General features: G+C 48.3%; 1 protein-coding gene across 1 annotated transcript in view; it reads right to left on the bottom strand.

Moving 5' to 3' along the window:
* The window catches only part of LOC118974618 (myosin-13), a 49,812-nt gene that overhangs the window by 14,183 nt on the left and 18,619 nt on the right, over positions 1–17,010 (bottom strand). Inside the window, exons 17-27 of the mRNA XM_037028109.1 lie at positions 15,470–15,587; positions 13,970–14,093; positions 12,732–12,868; positions 10,795–11,050; positions 8,864–9,106; positions 7,058–7,234; positions 5,969–6,114; positions 5,773–5,863; positions 4,594–4,983; positions 355–481; positions 147–265 (exon numbers count right to left, since the gene is read on the bottom strand). Coding sequence (XP_036884004.1) covers positions 147–265; positions 355–481; positions 4,594–4,983; positions 5,773–5,863; positions 5,969–6,114; positions 7,058–7,234; positions 8,864–9,106; positions 10,795–11,050; positions 12,732–12,868; positions 13,970–14,093; positions 15,470–15,587 — 1,928 coding nt within the window. The remainder of the gene's footprint in view (positions 1–146; positions 266–354; positions 482–4,593; positions 4,984–5,772; positions 5,864–5,968; positions 6,115–7,057; positions 7,235–8,863; positions 9,107–10,794; positions 11,051–12,731; positions 12,869–13,969; positions 14,094–15,469; positions 15,588–17,010) is intronic.

Genomic DNA, 17,010 nt, shown 5'->3' with positions numbered 1-17,010 from the left:
AAGTCCCCTTACCTGAAAGACCAGGCTCAAGGCAGAGAGGAGAAGCCTCTGCTTCTGTCACGCAGCCCTGCCTCCAACCCACTCTGTAGCTTCTCAGATTCTCAGGTTCTGTCTGATTCTGCCATACCAAGGAGAGTTGTCCTTACCTTGGTTTCTTCCTCCAGCTGCCTCTTCAGCTCATCCAGCTGCTGTGTGAGGGCCTGCTTGCCTTTGGTCAGCTGTGAAACCAGAGCCTCCTTCTCTTCCACCTGGTGACTCAGTTCCCCTAACAACAGAAGTGGTCCCTGTGTTGGCCCCGCTGCCCCTCCCCACCAGTGTGGCCCCGCAGGACCCCAGTGCCCTGTCCATGCTCACCATGCTGGGTCTGCAATCTTGCCTTCTGCATGTTCAGATCATGGATTAACTGTGTCTGCTGCTCATCCTTGGCTTTGAGTTCATTTAATTGGTCTTCCACAGTCCGGCACATTCTTTCCATGTTACCCTTAAAAAAAAAGAAAACAAGAATGGGAAAGTGGGTTCCTGGTGTCCAGTGTTGAACTGGACAGTCCGATAGTTTAACTTCTTATCAGGTAAAATAGAAATAAAGAGCGAACTTCTGGCCAAGATGGAGGCATAGGGAGACACACTGTGCCTCCTCACACAATCAAAAGAAGGACAACAACAATTTAAAAAACAAAAAACATCCATAACTAACAGAAAATCGAACTGTATGGAAATCTGACAACCAAGGAGTTAAAGACGACACAATCATCCAGACTGGTTGGTGGTGGTGGTGGGGGGTGGCAGAGAGTCTGGCAGCCAGGGCAGAGAGGACTCCCAGCAATGCAGCAAGGAGGTGGTGGATCCAGCGAAGTGGCAGATTGTGGAGCGGGGCACGCAGATCTGTAGCTGGCCAGCAAGACAGCAGCTGGCAGACCTGGCAAGGTGGCAGCTGGTAGAGCAGGCAGTCCCACATTCATGTGCAGATAAACCAGGAGAAACAATTGGGGAGCAAAACAGACCAAGCAACCCAGGGCTCCAGGGTTGCTGGAAATAAAGCCTCAAAACACTGATTGAAAACAGTGTTTTCAATAGGAAATAAACAGTGTTTTCTCCAGGAAATAAAGCCTCAAAACACTGATTGAAAACACCTGTGAAGGTTGAGAGACTCCCAGCATGAGAGACAGCAGCATGAGAGACTCCCAGCCTCACAGGAGAGTTTGTTGGAGATCTACAGGGTCCTAGAACATACACAAGCCCACCCACCCAGGAATCACCACCAGAAGAGCCAAATTTGCCTGTGGGTAGTGCAGGAAGTGACTGAAATCTGGCAGAGAGCGGAGCAAGATGAGGGACTGGAGAACCATTGTTCCCTCTCAGACCCCTTCCCCACATACAGCATCACAAAGCAGCAATGTGGGTTACCCCTCCCTGGTCAACACCTAAGGCTCTGCCCCTCATTGTGTAACGGGTACATCAAGACAGAAAAAGAAGGCCCAAATGGAAGAACAGATCAAAGCTCCAGAAAAAAATACAACTAAGAAAAATGCAATAAAGAGATAGACAATCTATCAGATGCACAGTTCAAAACATCAGTAATCAGTATGCTTACAGAATTGGTTGAATTTCATGGCAAATTAGATGAAAAAATGAAGGCTAAGCTAAGTGGAATTAAAAAAATGTATAGGGAACCAACGGTGATGGGAAGTAAACTGGAACTCAAATCAATGGTGTGGACTAGAAGGGGGGAAGAAACATCCAACCAGAAAAGAATGAAGAAACAAGAATTCAAAAAAATCAGGAGAGGCTTAGGAACCTCCAGGACATCTTTAAACATTCCAACATCTGAATTATAGGGGTATTGGAAGGAGAAGAGGAACAGCAACAAATTGAAAACTTATTCGAACAAATAATGAAAGAGAACTTCCCCAGTCTGGCAAAGGAAATAGATTTCCAGGAAGTCTCAGAGAGTCCCAAAGAAGTTGAACCCAAGGAGGAACACACCAAGGCACATCATAATTACATGACCCAAGATTAAAATGAAGGAGAGAATCCTAGAAGCAGCAAAAGATAAGGAGGCAGTTACCTACAAAGGAGTGCCCATCAGACTGTCAGCTGATTTCTCAAAAGAGACCTTACAGGCAGGAAGGGGCTGGAAAGAAATATTCCAAGTTATGAAAGGCAAGGACCTACATCCAAGATTGCTTTATCCAGCAAAACTTTCATTTAGAATGGAAGGACAGATAAAGTGCTTCACAGATAAGGTCAAGTTAAAGGAGTTCATCATCACCAAGTTCTTATTATATGAAATGTTAAAGGGACTTATCTAAGAAAAAAGATAAAAAGTATGAACAGTAAAATGACAGCAAATTCGGTTATTAACAACCACACCTAAAACAAAAACAAAAGCAAACTAAGCAACCTGAACAGGAACAGAACCATAGAAATGGAGATCACATGGAGGGTTATCAATAGGAGAGTGGAAGGGGGATAGGGGGGGAAAAGGTACAGAGAATAAGAAGCATAGATGGTAGGTAGAAAACAGACAGAGGGAAGGTAAGAATAGTATAGAAAATGTAGAAGCCGAAGAACTTGTATGTACGACCCATGGACATGAACCAAAGGGGGGAATGTGGGTGGGAGAGGGTGTGCAAAGTGGAGGGGAGTGAAGAGGGGAAATGGGACAACTGCAGTAACATAATCAATAAAATATATTTTAAAAAAGAAATAAAGAGCCCATAGAGGTAAGTTTAAAAAAGTCATTTTGTATTTGCTTTCTTTTTATTTGTGATTGCTGTTTTATCTCCAATAGCAGCATTTGGCAGATAAGCATTTAATGATTTGTAAACAAGCCTTTGAGAAGATGCCACTCAAAGGAACCCTGGGATCTTCTTATAACATAAGTAACTCTACTGCCATGTAAAAAATAACACTTTCTGGTGTGTCCATTTGCAAGCAATGTATTCAGGTGGCAGTTGAGCGTTTCACTGAATTATAGGGAAAGCCCCCTGTGGCAGAGGTAGCCTGTAGAGATTCACCCCCGCACGGCCCAGTTGTCCTGCATTTTTGTGAAGCCTGTTTAAAAACCTTGTTTATTCTGCAGACCTCTTCCCTCCTCCCCGCACCTCGCCTAACATAAATAAACATGTTGATCATTTATTCATCCTTAGACTGCGAAGTATGAGATGCCAGCAGAAGAAGCAGGGATATTAGATTCAAAGGAAGACCCCAAGGAGCTCAGGATAGCTTTGAGAAGATGAAATATATGCATGAAATAATTAAATCAGGGGTAGTTGGAAAGGAATGGGAACTCACAAAGAGAAAAATAAAAGTCAACAACTTAAGTCGACAAATTAAAAAATATAAGGTAATATAAAGTACTTCTTCCACTGGATTTTAAAAGTGAGAACTACAGCAGGAAGTAGCGATGGAGATAGGGATGATGGTTAAAGGTGGTGTGTGGGCGATGCTTGGCTTGGCTTGCTATAAAGGAGAGAGGTGGGGAGAAGGAAAGGTGGATGGGAGAGAGACAGAGAGAATACATACAGACAAATTTCTTAAGGAAAGGGAAAAAAAACCAAGGCAGGCACAACAATGACTAAGTTAGAGAGAGAGAGAGAAAGGAGTTGCAGTGAGGAAGAATCAAAAGAATGAATGAGCTGTGTGAACCCAGGTGCTATAAACAGCAAAAGGCACCATGGAGACCACCTTAGTTCTCCCATCTTTCTCTGCATCCCTTTCCTCTGCAGACACTGGAGCAGCCCTCTGTAGGAGGTCCTTGGCCCTACACCAGGGGTCATCCCATGTCCTAGCCTAGCAGCAGTTTCACATACAGCTTGGAGCTCCCTGAATGAGGGCAACTCTTGAGTCTAGGAACACAGTTACCCTAGGGGGAAATCTCTTCTTTAAAGCCATACAGTAGGCTAGTTTGCCAGGAAGCTGGTGCCATTTACACTTCAGTGCCCTTCTCTGCAGGGGCCTCAGCTTCAGGGAGCTGAGATTCCAGGTGGGGAGGGGGAGCCACTCAAAAGCAAGAATTTATTCCTGGGTAGGCATTTCTGACAAATGGCCTGAGAGGTTTGAGAAGGGAGGGACCTCAGTTTCCAAGGTGCCAATAATTTGTGACTTATTTTTCTCATTCTGAATAAATATTTACTTACATGCTTAGTTTTGTATTCACAATTTATGTATATTTTCTTAAAAAGCCCTTCCCCACTTGAGTTTTAAATGCTTCAAATGCTATCCAACCTGGATCCGCCTGGGTCTCATGTGCACTTTCATGTTGGCTATGCTTCCCAGTGACTAATGTTGCAGGCTAAGATGGTGGCCATACCGAGCAAGACCCTTTGATGCAATCCATTCCACAGGGTTAGTTCTAAAAAATGCCAGATGAATTGGAAGCTTTCTGGAAAACTCTGGAAGGATGGCGAGGCCCTGAGTCGTGGCTGGTCATTGGCTCAAGTTTGACCTGAATTAGTTTGGGGAGTGGGGAGCAGGCAGAGCAGGGAGAGGGATTCAGGTGAGAACGTGCATTGACTGGGGCATTTAATGGCACAGGTGCACTGGGCCAGTGGATGTGGCAGCCTTGCACGTGCCCAGAGCAAAGTCAGGTACCTTGGACTTGGAGATGGTCTCAATGTTGCTGGCCATGTCATCAATTTCCATCTTCAGCTCACTCTTCTCCTTCTCCAGCTTCTGCTTGACCCTCTGCAGGTTGTCTATCTGCTCCCCAAGTTCAGCCACACTGTCTGCATGCTTCTTCCTCAGGGCGGCCGCTGTGGCTTCGTGCTGCAGGGTGGCCTCCTCCAGGTCCCTGCGCATTTTCTGGAACTCAGCCTCCCTCTTCTTGTTCATCTCAATCTGGGCTGAAGTGGCCCCCCCAGCCTCTTCCAGCCGCTCACTGATCTCCTCCAGTTCCCGGGCCAGATCTGAGCGCTGCTTCTCAATCTTGGCTCTGAGTGTGTGTTCTGCTTCGACCTCTTCCTCCAGCTCTTCTGTGCGGGCCTGCAAGGGTCTCTGTGTCAGAAGTGCTGGGGGCCAGCGGCCCACTTGGGGAGGGCAGGAAAGTGAAGGCTGGAGAGTGGACTTCGTAATCAAAAGGATACTCTCTAAGATGAAATTCATGACAAAAACTTGGCCACAATGCACGTGGCCCTCAGCAGGGAAGTGGTTCGATCATCTGGGATGGAGCCCCACTCTGGGAGGCGTCAGCAGCCTGCCCAGGCCTGCCAAGGATGCTCTGCAGGACAAATTGCTGCATGGAAGGAATAAGCTGCAGAGTGATCATCTCAACACAAGAATATTTTTAATGTATATTTTATGTGTATATTTTATATATATTATGTGTACACACATTTTAATGCTCTTGTTCCTTCGTATGTTTATGTGTATCTATAAACATGAATGTGGGTGACATATACAATACAGCACATATATTTGGGGGACCTTATGTGCACATAAACCCATGGCAAACCATCCCAAAGGGGGCACACTGAGCTGAAGCTGGCAGTGGCCCCTGAGAAGACAGCAAGGCACTGGGCTCAGGGGTGGTGGTCAAAACACCCCTGTCAATAACATTCAGCCTTACTGGTAATAGGTTAATTATGTCTGAGGAAATCTACATATGTGTTACTTAGAAAGTTAAAATATTAATTTGAAAAATTAAAGGAAAGGGCAGGACATTCTGTCCAGCTCTAAGGGGAAGGAGAAAGAAGCAGCTACAGAAATGAGGGGAGCAGGGCAGGGAGGTGCTGGCAGGCCCTTCTGGAGGGGAGGTGGGGTCCCCACTCTCACCTGCAGGTCTTTGATCTTCTTATGTAACTGCAAACTGTGAACTTGTTCGTCGTCAATTTTGGTTTGCAGCTGACTGATTTCAAACTCCTTCCTGCAAGTAGATATGTCCGTAGTTAAAGTAGCATGAAATACAAACCTTTGAAAGGGGCACACTGGCTTTTGTGCTCAAACCAGAGATCGAAGATGGAATAGCTACTTTTTAAATTTCTCCTCTGCTTGCTGCCTGTCGTTCTCTAGATCCATAATGGATTCCTGGGACATTTTCAGGTCTCCTTCCAGCTTCCTCTTCACCCTCTCCAGGTCAGCCCGCAGTTTCCTCTCCTGCTCCAAGCAGCCCTCGAGCTGGGGAGACATGGGTGGGGCGGTTGAGACCCTGCAGGGAAGCGAGCTTGCCCTTTTCTCCAGCGCCACCGCACACATGCCTGTGGCTTTCATCGGCACGCTTCGAGTGTGACACATGCCCCTGGCCCCAGGAGGGGGCAAGTTTCCATTCCCTCCTTACTCTCCTCTTTCCTCCCTTTCGGCAAAGGCTACCCCTGGGGCTGGAGCCCCCAGAGGCTCTGTGGTGCCTCTTCCAGTCGATTTCCACACGGCCTGTTCCAGGACAGGCTCCTGTGGAAACATGGTGCCCATAGGGTCATGGTCTTGCCCAGACAGGAACAGACAGGGCTTCTGGGGTGGGCACTGCTCCAGACTGTACACCGTCACTCCTCCCCCTACTTACACCATGCAACTAGCGTAGGAGCCTTCGAGTGTGTGTGCACGTGTACATGTCAGCACAGGGGTGGAGGGGCGGAGCACACCTGCTGTGGCCTCAGGAAAATGAAAGACACCTGGTAAAGCTCTACCTGCAACTGTGAGTGAAACCTGAAGACTCTGAACCCCAAGGACAAAATGTAACATAATCGGGGGAAATGGTCATTTCACAGTAAAAATAGAACCCATTTTTAGCAATGTTAGTACAAGCCTGAAGCTTTTGGAAGCTAGAAGACATAGAAATGGATGCTAGTGAAGACGACGACGACGACAATGATGATATTAGCAGCTAATGATTCACTAACTCTCTACAGGCTGAGTTTCCATGGAAACCCTCTGAGGTGCAGCTAGTTGCCTCCTGTTTCACAGGTGGGGTTTAAGCAGCTAGCTCAGCATTCCAGGTGAGATCTCAGCCCAGCCAGCTCGGATCCTGGGGTGTGAGCGCTTTCACCTTGCGCCATGTAGACCCTGTCTTTCCTGAGCTCCTGAGAGCAATACACGTTAGTGCCCAGCAGTAAAATACACTCACATCATCTGCTTGCTGCTCTAGCTTGGCATTTATTTTGATGAGACCATTGACCTTGTCTTCTTCAACCTGAAGGTCATCCAGTGTTTGCTGATGAGCCTCCTGCAGAGATTTTTTCTCCTTGGTCAATTTGGAAATGTTTTCTTCAAGGGCTGTCATTTCTTCAGAGAGATTCTTTACCTAGGAAAATACCAAGACTAATTGAATGTTCAAACAATTAAACCAGAAGCTTCCAGCAAAGGCTATGATTCTTTTATTGGAGGACATTGTTACTTGTTATTCTTTTATTGAAGGGCACTGTTAAATGCAAATCTGCTGCCTCTGAAGTGTAACCCATCAATCTGTAGTCCATGGGAGTCGTGGGAATCATGTAGTCCATAACATATCCATGGAGATTTGCTTATTAGGTTGGCTGACTGGGGTTTAAAATGAGACGAGAAGGGGAAGGAGAAGGCTGAGGTGCTCTCAAGGAAACCCAGAGTGGGAGTCCTGGGAGTCAGGAAGCTGGGTAAGGGTGCCCTACATGGAGCTCCAAAGCACTCATTTGAACTTTTCCCCATGAGAGAAAAGTTCACTCTCATTCTTCCAGATGAGAGATGGCTAACTCCTGACCCATAGGCTGAATCTGGCCACAGACATCTTTACTTTAGTTCCTCAAGTGGTTTACAACTTTGCAATAAGTTAGCAACATTGAAAAACTTGAGACTTCACATAAAAGCGGGATTTCTGGCTTCTTACAGAAAGTTGGAAGCTCTGGCAATGCCGGATTCCCATTCCCACCTGGCAATAGCTGGCTGGAGCCGAGTCATGGCTTCTACTGATGGACAGGGTAAATGCTCTCCAGTTTGCCACAGTCTTTACCCTTCCCTATAGTCTCTTTCCATTACTCCCAATTGATGACCTAGCACTGATTGAGTCATCTCACACCTGGCCAGCCTCATCCTTTGTTCTACCTCATTGGCAACCATTGTGAAATGAGTCATGTATTATGTTCTTCGTTTATTTTTGTAAACTATTTATTATTTTGTATGCATGTCATTTCAGTCTACATAATGGCATCATGCTGTGTTTTTTGTTTTCTTACTTTTCCTCCACTTAGCACTAGTTCTTTTCTACCCATCTTGCTGCTCTCTGTGCAATAGCCTGTCTCCCTGCATGGCTATGTGGCCCTCCCTGGGCTTCACCCTCCAGGTCTCACCTCTCCACTCCCCATCATGGACCCTGATACTGCCTCCAGCCCTTCCCCCCACAAGCACTGCTGCCACAAACATCCTTGTATAGGTCCCTGTAGCAACTGAAGGGAAAACTCCCTGGTCTATACATGGAGGAGCAAAAACACTGGATTGAAGGCTCTGTGGGTTCTTAATTTGACTGACATCAGCCTATACTCTACCAACGACCCATGAGGGTCCCTGTACCCCAGCCCCTTGCCAGTCCTTGCCATTAGCTAGTTTTCTGCCTCCTTCCTCTCTCCTCCCCTCATTATCTGCCTGGCCCCTACAAGCATTCTTGTTTGCTCTTCCTGTGTCAAGTGGGGTCAAAAGCAAAGATGGAAAGGACTCAAGGTCTCCTGCTTTGTGGAGGAAGTATTGGGACTATAAGTGTGTGGCACACCCAGGCAGACAGCAGGAGGGTGGAGAAATCCTGCAGGGTGGAGAATGAGGCAGAGGACAGAAGTTGGTGTGACTGAACCACCATCTGCTTGCTCCTGCCTTTCACTTCCAGGCAAGGCTGCCCACCTGTCTGCTGCATACAGAGAGGGAGTCAGGGCTGTTCAGGACACTGTGGGCACCCCCTGGCTTTGCCCACCTTGTTCTCTGTGGCATGCTTCTCCTTCTCTACTTTCATCAGGGTCAGCTCCAGGTCATCGATGTCTCTCTTAAGAGAGGAGCATTTATCTTCCAGATTCCTCTTCTTGGCAACCAGTTCAGAATTTATTTCCTCTTCCTCTTCCAATCTCTCATTCAGCTCCTTGACTTTGGCTTCCAGTTGAATCTTGCATTTGATGAGCCCTTCACACCGTTCCTCAGCGTCCAGCAGATTTTCCATTTCCTGAAAGAACCAGAGCATTATGCTCTGATTGGCCTCTTGATCAGCCCTAGACAAGAAGGGCTTTCTGCTCCAAAAGTCCATGAGCAAGGCCTAAAGAAGGGGTCACACACTTACACACACATGTACACATACTCATGTGCACAAACACACGCATATATCATCCACATATTTTTCTTTTAAACCGTTAAGGGCATCACCCACCTAATAAAATCTCACCTAAAATAATTTCAAGCAACATCATTCACAGTTTATAAGGCATCTGCAAGCCTGCCTGGTTTGGACGCACAGCCATCTCAGTCTTCCCACCCCCACCAGCGAAACGGTGACTCATCTCCTCTATGTGATCACAAGCTAACAAATGTTTTCAAAACAGCACTACCTTTCACCTTTTGACAGAAAAGTGCAGCCTATGTCTCCGTAGCCCTGCCTCCTTGAGCCACAGAGCAGAAAATTCAAAGTAGACAGGAATAAGTAATGAAGTACAAACATGTCCCAGAATACTCCGTAATGAGTCTCTAGGACAGACCAAGATTAGTTCTTAAACTGCGTTGGGCTATATATAGCTTCTCACATATGAGTATTGTAAGGACTGGATGCACCTTTCAAGGTCATGAATGAAAAGAGACCGGCAAGAATAAGTGTCTGTGTTTATGGAACATGTGCTATGTGCTAGGCATTTTACGTGTATGGACTCATCCAATCCTCCTGACAGCCTAATGAGGTGGGTATATTTACTATGACCATTTGACAGATAACAATACTGAGGCAAAAAGAGGATGAGTATCTTGCCTGAGCTCACACAGCTATCAAATGGAGCATGTTGTGTCTAAACCCAGCAGCCTGGTTCTAAAACTTTCCCTCTTGCCCATTATGCTCTGGATAGCCCTTCTAGTAACCACACTATACTAACTGGGAAAGTGAAAGGGGAGAAGAAAATGCTTTTCACATAAGGCAAAAGGTAAATGTATTTAGGAGTTTAAAAAAGGGAAAATGACACTCTGGCTGGTATGGCTCAGTGGATTGAGTGCAAGCCTATGAACCAAAGGGTTACTGGTTCAATTCCCGGTCAGGGCACATGCCTGGGTTGAGGGCCAGGTCCCTGGTAGGAAGCATGTGAGAAGCAACCATGCGTTGATATTTCCCTCCCTTCTTTTCCCTCTCTCTAAAAATGAATAAAAAATCTTTTTTAAAAGGGCAAATAGTAAATGCTTTAACTTTGTGAAATAATACAATTACATAGAGTATTATGCACTGTATATATGGCTTTGTTTCCCTTATTTCTCTGATAAAATGTATATCTTTAAAGCACGTTTGGCTATAAACATGCTATTGAAAATTCCTATATCCACTTTGAATTATTTAATTAGTATTTCATTTTTACTTATTATGATGAGACATACCGACAGCAAACTAGGTCTAACGCTGCCTTGAAAGGCGGGGAGAAGTCAGGGTGAGCAGAATTCACGGTGTGGAAGATGTAGACTTGTTTTCCAGTCTTTGCTTCGTTGAAGTGGGGCTCGGGGGGCGGGGGGCGGGTGGGTGGGGGGTGGCAGGCTCTCTTTTACTGGCAGTGTGGTGCTGCTATACTCTGTGTGAGCACTAGGTGGCACCAATGTCCCTTGAATAGACACCTTGCTGGAGCCTCCAGGTTGCTCCTCTTTTTCGATTCTTAAGAAGAGGGTACTTACAGACTGGACCTGCAACTGGAGGTCATTCTTTTCCTGCAGCAGGGACACCATCTTCTCCTCCAGCTCCTTCCGGCGAGCCTCAGACCTGGCCAGTTCTTCCTTGGCCTTCTCGAAGTCTTCCTTCATGGTGGCTATCTCCCTCTCCGCCTCCGCACTCTTCAGCAGTGGCTTGATCTTGAAGAACAGGTTCATCCAGGGCCAGTGCTTGACGTTCATGAATGAGCGGATGTTGTACTGGATGCAGAAAATGGACTCCCTGTACATCCATTAGGGTCGGCATGAATGAACCACAGCCAGGTCTTGTCTCCCTCCCACACAGGAGGGACCCGGGGACCCTGTGGGACCCTGGGCCTGCACCATTCCCCTAGGTGGGAAGGAGCCACAGCCAAGCTGTGCGGATACTATGGACTCCAGAATAGGTTCTGCAAAGGCGGGGGCGGGGTGGGGGGGGGGTTGTGGGCAGAGGAAACAGCATGGCAAAAGTTGGGAGGAGAGAGAGGGCACAGGCCTTGTGTGGATCGCCCATTCACCAGCTTCCACCCGTCCCCTCCCCCCCATGGAAAGCACTCTGCCTGAGCATGCCAGTACCCCAATTACCAGTGTGAGGGGCATCTTTTATTCCTGTTTTACTGGGTGCTTCTCCCACATGTGAGATGTTAACACTCACCTTTTTGAAACTCTCCTCTGCCTTTGATTGCGTGATAAAACAGGTTCCCTGTCTCACAGTATTTGGCCGTATGGGCTTCCCCTTTATGTGTAAGTGGCGGTGTGCACCCAGGAGCTGCCTCAGTCCCTGGGTCTCCCAGACTCCTGCCGTCACTGGATGGACCTATTTTCCTAATTTCGACTGTGGTCTCCATCTCGGTGGCACCAGCTCTGTTGCCTATTTGCCATCCTCTGTACTTCCCTATCACACAGCCCCTGTGCACCTGAGAACTACTTTCCTCTGCGGACCCCTTCTTTGGTATATCTCAAATTTCTGCACCAGCTTCCATTCACTTCACCAAGCTCTTTGCCTGGGAGATGTTCTTGACTATACATTTGGTGGCCCATATGGCAACAACAATGTCAGAGCTATACAGGGTATTGGAGCATCTGGGAAAATGGGCTTCCGCCCAGATGCTCCACTTCCACCCAAATGCCTACACCTAACCAGCCACCAATGCTGTTATTCCCTCTACTGAAATATGGGAGGCGGAGAGGGAGATAGCCACCATTGCTTTATTCCCTCTACTGAAATATGGGAGGAATAAGACTCTTCTATATTCCTCAACCCATCCTCTCCTTTCTTACCCACTGACTATTTCCTAAGTTAGGGCCTTGTCATTTATTATTTGGACTTCTGCCACAGCCTTGTCTTGGCCTATCTTGTGCTGTCAGTTCTATTCTCCTTATAGCTGCCAGAGTGACCTCTCTGAGCTGCAGTTCCGAACCTCTCACTTGTCTCCTTGCACACCTTCCAAAACTCCCTATAGACCAGATGACTCAATATGGACTCACTCACTTTGCTTCAAATATTGTGACCTGCTTGTCCATCTCCCTCCCAGGCCATACTCTCTCAAGACTGGCAAAACTTCTTTCAGAAAATTTTTTCTTCTTATCGACCCTTTCATGCCAACTGCAACCCTCAGAAAGGCTGGAGACTGATTCTCAACAGTCCCCCATTGTCCTGAATGTAACTCTGACATTGTATGGATCATGGGCATTGACATTAGCCATGCACATGAGCGCTTCCCACTGGCCATGAGCCCATGGAGACCAGGGCTTCTTTCCACAACCCTAGGACTAAGCAGAGACCCCAGCATGGAATTCCTGCTCAGGAAATGTTGGTTAAGTGGATGAACAAGTATGTTAGTACCCCGAGACTAAAAGTGCAGGTGGTAATCAGTGCCCAAGAAAGGCAGAGTAAGGTGGCAGGAGGGGGAGGTCTACGTCACCTCCTCTCCGTCATCTTCTTGAACTCCACCCGCATCAGATACCCTCGGCACAGGGCCTGTGTGCGTGTCATCAGGGTCACCAGCTTCTCATCCCTCATCTCCTCCAACAGTCCCAGGAGCCCAGCTTTGAAAAACACCTGTATTAAAGGAGAGACAGCCTTGCTCTGTTTCAGCAGGTGATCAGCTCATCTCTGTTGGACTGCAGCCCTTGACTTTTAAGCCCTTGACAGGAACTGGCAGCCACCTGGCTCCCAGGACTCAATGCTCCGCAGCTCTGGGGTCCTCAGCAGCTCCTCCTGTGTCTTGCTCCCAAGCACCTTCCAGGCCCCACCAACCCACATGGACAGATTCTGACAGAGCTCACATATAGAGAGCAAAAGTGAGTCTGGAACGTGACCTCAGAGCTCAATTGTGCCCAGATTAGGCGAGATCCAGACTTCCACCTGCCCGTCCTCCTTCCTCTCTGCCCATCCGAGAAGGCTGGTCCCACTGCAGGCCCATCTATCCACTGCCCACAGAGGCAGGGCTTCCTTGGCCCCCACAATGTTCCAAGGAAGTAGGGTCCCCTTGGGGGCAGCAGGCTCTTCCCTGGTGGGGTGGATGCTTCTGGTCCTGGTCCGTCCCTTTCCAACACGTGGAGTGTTGGGGTCAGGCCAGGATTAGAAGCCAGCCTTTGCTACTCACTATCCATGTGACTGTAAGTTTCTTGCTTCCTGGGAAGCTACACTTTCTCACCCTCCCAACAACCCTGTGAGGTCTGCATCACCATCAGGTTATTGAGGATCAATAAGATGTGTACAGAAGACGTGTCCCAGACTCAGTGCACACGTGCTCAATAAGTAGCCCTTTTTATGGGTTATAACAATTCTTCTCAAGTGCTCACTGTCCCTGGGATTCTTTCTGTGTTCTCCTTTCTCTGGGGCTCCTTCATCACCTTTAGTGTCTCCTCTGCTGCCTCCAGGACATCAAGCTCCCATTGCTTTCTTCTATGGCTGGTGGGGCTCCAGCTGCCAATTAAGCCTCTAGAGTCTTAAAAACCGACCCAGAGACAGGGCCCTCTGCACCCAGTCACAGGGCTCCCTCCACCTGGGCTATGGACCAAGGGGTAGTCAGGTTGACTAGATGGGGAAGGAGACCCCTTTCTTCCACTCAGCTGGCAAGCAGCCCTGGGCTGTGGTTACACAGGGTGGGAAGGGGCGTAGGGAGGAGGTGTGTGTCGCAGCTCCACCTGTTCTCACCTTGGTGTGACCGAACCTGAACTGCTCCCGGTCCACGTCGATAGAGTTCAGAAGCTTCTCAGAAGCATTTTTGCTGTCGATAAACTGCCCTTCTGGGATGGCGCTAGCATTGAGGATCCGGTATCTGAGGAGGGAGGACAGCAGGTCGGTTCTGGGGCTGCTGGCAGGGGCAGCCGATCAGTGAGGCCTCAGAGAACTGCATCTGCTTCTCACTGCTTAGCCCAGCATCCTTGGTGCCCTGTGAGGGCACTGGCCAGCAAGGCCTGGGTAAGGCTGGAACGAGAGGAGGTGGTCCATCGTGCCTGGGATGGGAGTGGGAGGCTGGAGGCAGATTGCAGGGATCCACTGTGCCACAGGTGACAAGAGTCTGCCAGCTGTTGGCCCAGCGCACAGGAGGCTGAGGCGACACCTTGCCCTCGAGGGAGCCCTGCCCTGGGAGGTGTGTCAGGCCTCACACCTACTTAGGTCCCCGCAGCAGCCTGGAAGTGGGGCTAGGGTGGTGGTTTCAGCAAAGGGATGAAATTCCCTGACTGGACTCACACCTTAAGAAAGGCCCCATACCTGAGAACAGGCCTTCTAGAACCTTCTCTTTTTCCAGCCTTAGGAGGAAATGGAATATTGTACAGCTGGTCTGGCAGAAGGAGAATCTAGGGATGATTCTAGACAAGCAGGCAGTGGCAAGAGAGAAACAACGTGAGGAAACCCTGCAGAGTGCATGGCAGGAATTTTGTTTTCAGGGAAAATGGTTTTTTTGTTTTGTTTTAAAGCTTTCATTTACTTACTCTTAGAGAGAGGAGGAGAGAAAGAGAGAGAGAAACATCAGTAGGTTGCCTCCAGTATGCACCCCAAGCAGGGACCAAACCTGCGACGCCACAGGCATGTGCCCTCACCGAGAATTGAACCAGCCACCTTTCGCTTTGCAGAATGGCACCCAATCAACTGAGCCACACTAGTCATGGCTTTTTCCTGCCTTAACAGAACCTGAGATCACTGTGCCTGGCAGACCCCTGAAAGGTCCTTCCCCCTCCACTCTGGATGCAGCCTGGACTTGTGGGCCTGGATGGTAGCTGGAAGGAATTGGTCTAGAATAGTGGGTCTCAGTGGGGGTAGGGGAGGTGTAGGGGGACATTTTGTCTCCCCAGGGGACATTTAACAATGTCTGGAGACATTTTTGATTTTCATAGGTTTTGGGTTCGCTACTGGCATCTGTGGATAGAGACCAGGGATGTCGCCCAAATCCTACAATGCACAAGCAGCCCTGCAATAGAGGATTATCTAGCAAAACTTTGATCTAGAGTCTCAGTCAGGCTATATGGTCTGGGATCTGACCTTGGAGCCATTTTGGGCCAGCCTGGCATTCACATTGGGCAGAGGATCACCCCTCCACCCCAGCCCAAGATGAAGCCCGTGGGCACCCTGGGGTGAGCCTAGCCCAAGGAGCACTTCTGGGGAAGTCCAAAGGTGCACTCAAAAGACAGATGCAAAGATGAGACAACCTACCGCTGTTTGAAGTCAGCATAAAGGATGCGGCTAGGGAACCCTTTCCTGCAGATCCGGATGCCCTCAAGAACCCCATTGCAGCGTAGCTGGTGCATGACCAAGTGGTGGTCCATCACGCCTGGGGAGAGAGCGTCCCGGAAGCAGGTCAATGGGATTCTCATTGCTTTCTTTGATGGTCTGGGCACCATGAGACACTCTGACACACCCAGACTTCAGTGGAATTGTTTGTGCTAGCTGTAGGGTTGGCAGTGGCTGGAGCCTGTCTTCAGTCTCCGTAGACATAATCCCAACCTCTTGGGTGGACTCCAGCATCCCACCACCATGGAAGTGAGAGCCAAATATCAAATATTGATTTTTACCATGGTCACAGTCCTTGGCTCTGTAGCTAGGCTCCCAGGGAAGGCAGAGTGAGTGTGGAGCACCCTTTGGGCTTCCCATTAGATAAGTTGAGATGCCCTTCTGCCTCTACTCAAGGACAGGGATGTCAAATTTGCAGGCTGTGCCTTTAGTGGGAGAAGAGAAACAGGGAGAACAAGGACGGCTATGGAAGGGGGTGTGGAAGGTTGAATGCAGGGCAGTTGACCCTCTGTTGACCATTGAGCACCTGCTCTGGAAGGCAAGGGGAGGGCAGCAAGGCAGGGGTGCAAGAAGAGGAGCCAGGGGGACAAGACCCTGTGGGGAAGTAACATGGTCAGTCTTGGTAACCAGCCTGGGTCAGGTACAAATCCAACAGGGACCCAGAAAATTCTGTCTTGGGACTATATTAGGGCTCAGAGGAGAGGTACTATGGCTACACAATGGCTTTTTAGTGCGAGTGCTTTACGTTTCTTGGGAGGGGCTAAAGCTGGTTCTGACTTAACCTTATGGAAACTTCTAGAATGCTCACCAGTTCTCCTGGCTGCTGTGAGGAGAGATGATTATACATTTATACAAATTTCAAGATTCTTTTGGAGCTGCACTACTGTCTGATCCAGAAGTATTGGGCCATGAGTGGCTATTAAAATGAGATTCATTCAGATGAAAGATGTCGTATAACTAGTGGCTATCTCACTGGACAGCTCAGATATAGAACATCTCCATCATTCCTGCAAGTTCTAGTGAATAGTTATTCTCTAGGGGAAGAAGTGGGTAAGAGCAGGGAGAAAATGAATCAGAAATTCAGAGAATCTCTGATATGAGAGAACCTTAGGAATCATCTAATCCAAGTCCCAGCCCTATTATTTCTCAGATGAGAATTCTGAGGAGTTCAGATCCCCACTGGACTATTTTTTTTTAGATTTTATTTATTTATTTACCTTTAAAGGGGAAGGAGAGAGAGAGAGAAACATCAATGTATGGTTGCCTTTTGTGTGTTCCCTGCTGGGAGTTGGCCTGCAGGGAACTGGCCTGCAACCCAGGCATGTGCCCTGACTGGGAATCGAACCTCGATCCTCTGGTTCGCAGGCCCGTGCGCAATCCAATGAGCTACACCAGCCAGGGCCCCACTGGACTATTTGCTAGCCATGGACACTTGTGTGTTTCATGCCACAATGTCTTCATTT

This window comes from Sturnira hondurensis, unplaced genomic scaffold (assembly GCF_014824575.4).
Source record: "Sturnira hondurensis isolate 20B ecotype Veracruz unplaced genomic scaffold, ASM1482457v3 Scaffold0019835, whole genome shotgun sequence".
Classification (NCBI taxonomy): domain Eukaryota; kingdom Metazoa; phylum Chordata; class Mammalia; order Chiroptera; family Phyllostomidae; genus Sturnira; species Sturnira hondurensis.
This window is presented reverse-complemented; position numbering and strand designations above follow the sequence as displayed.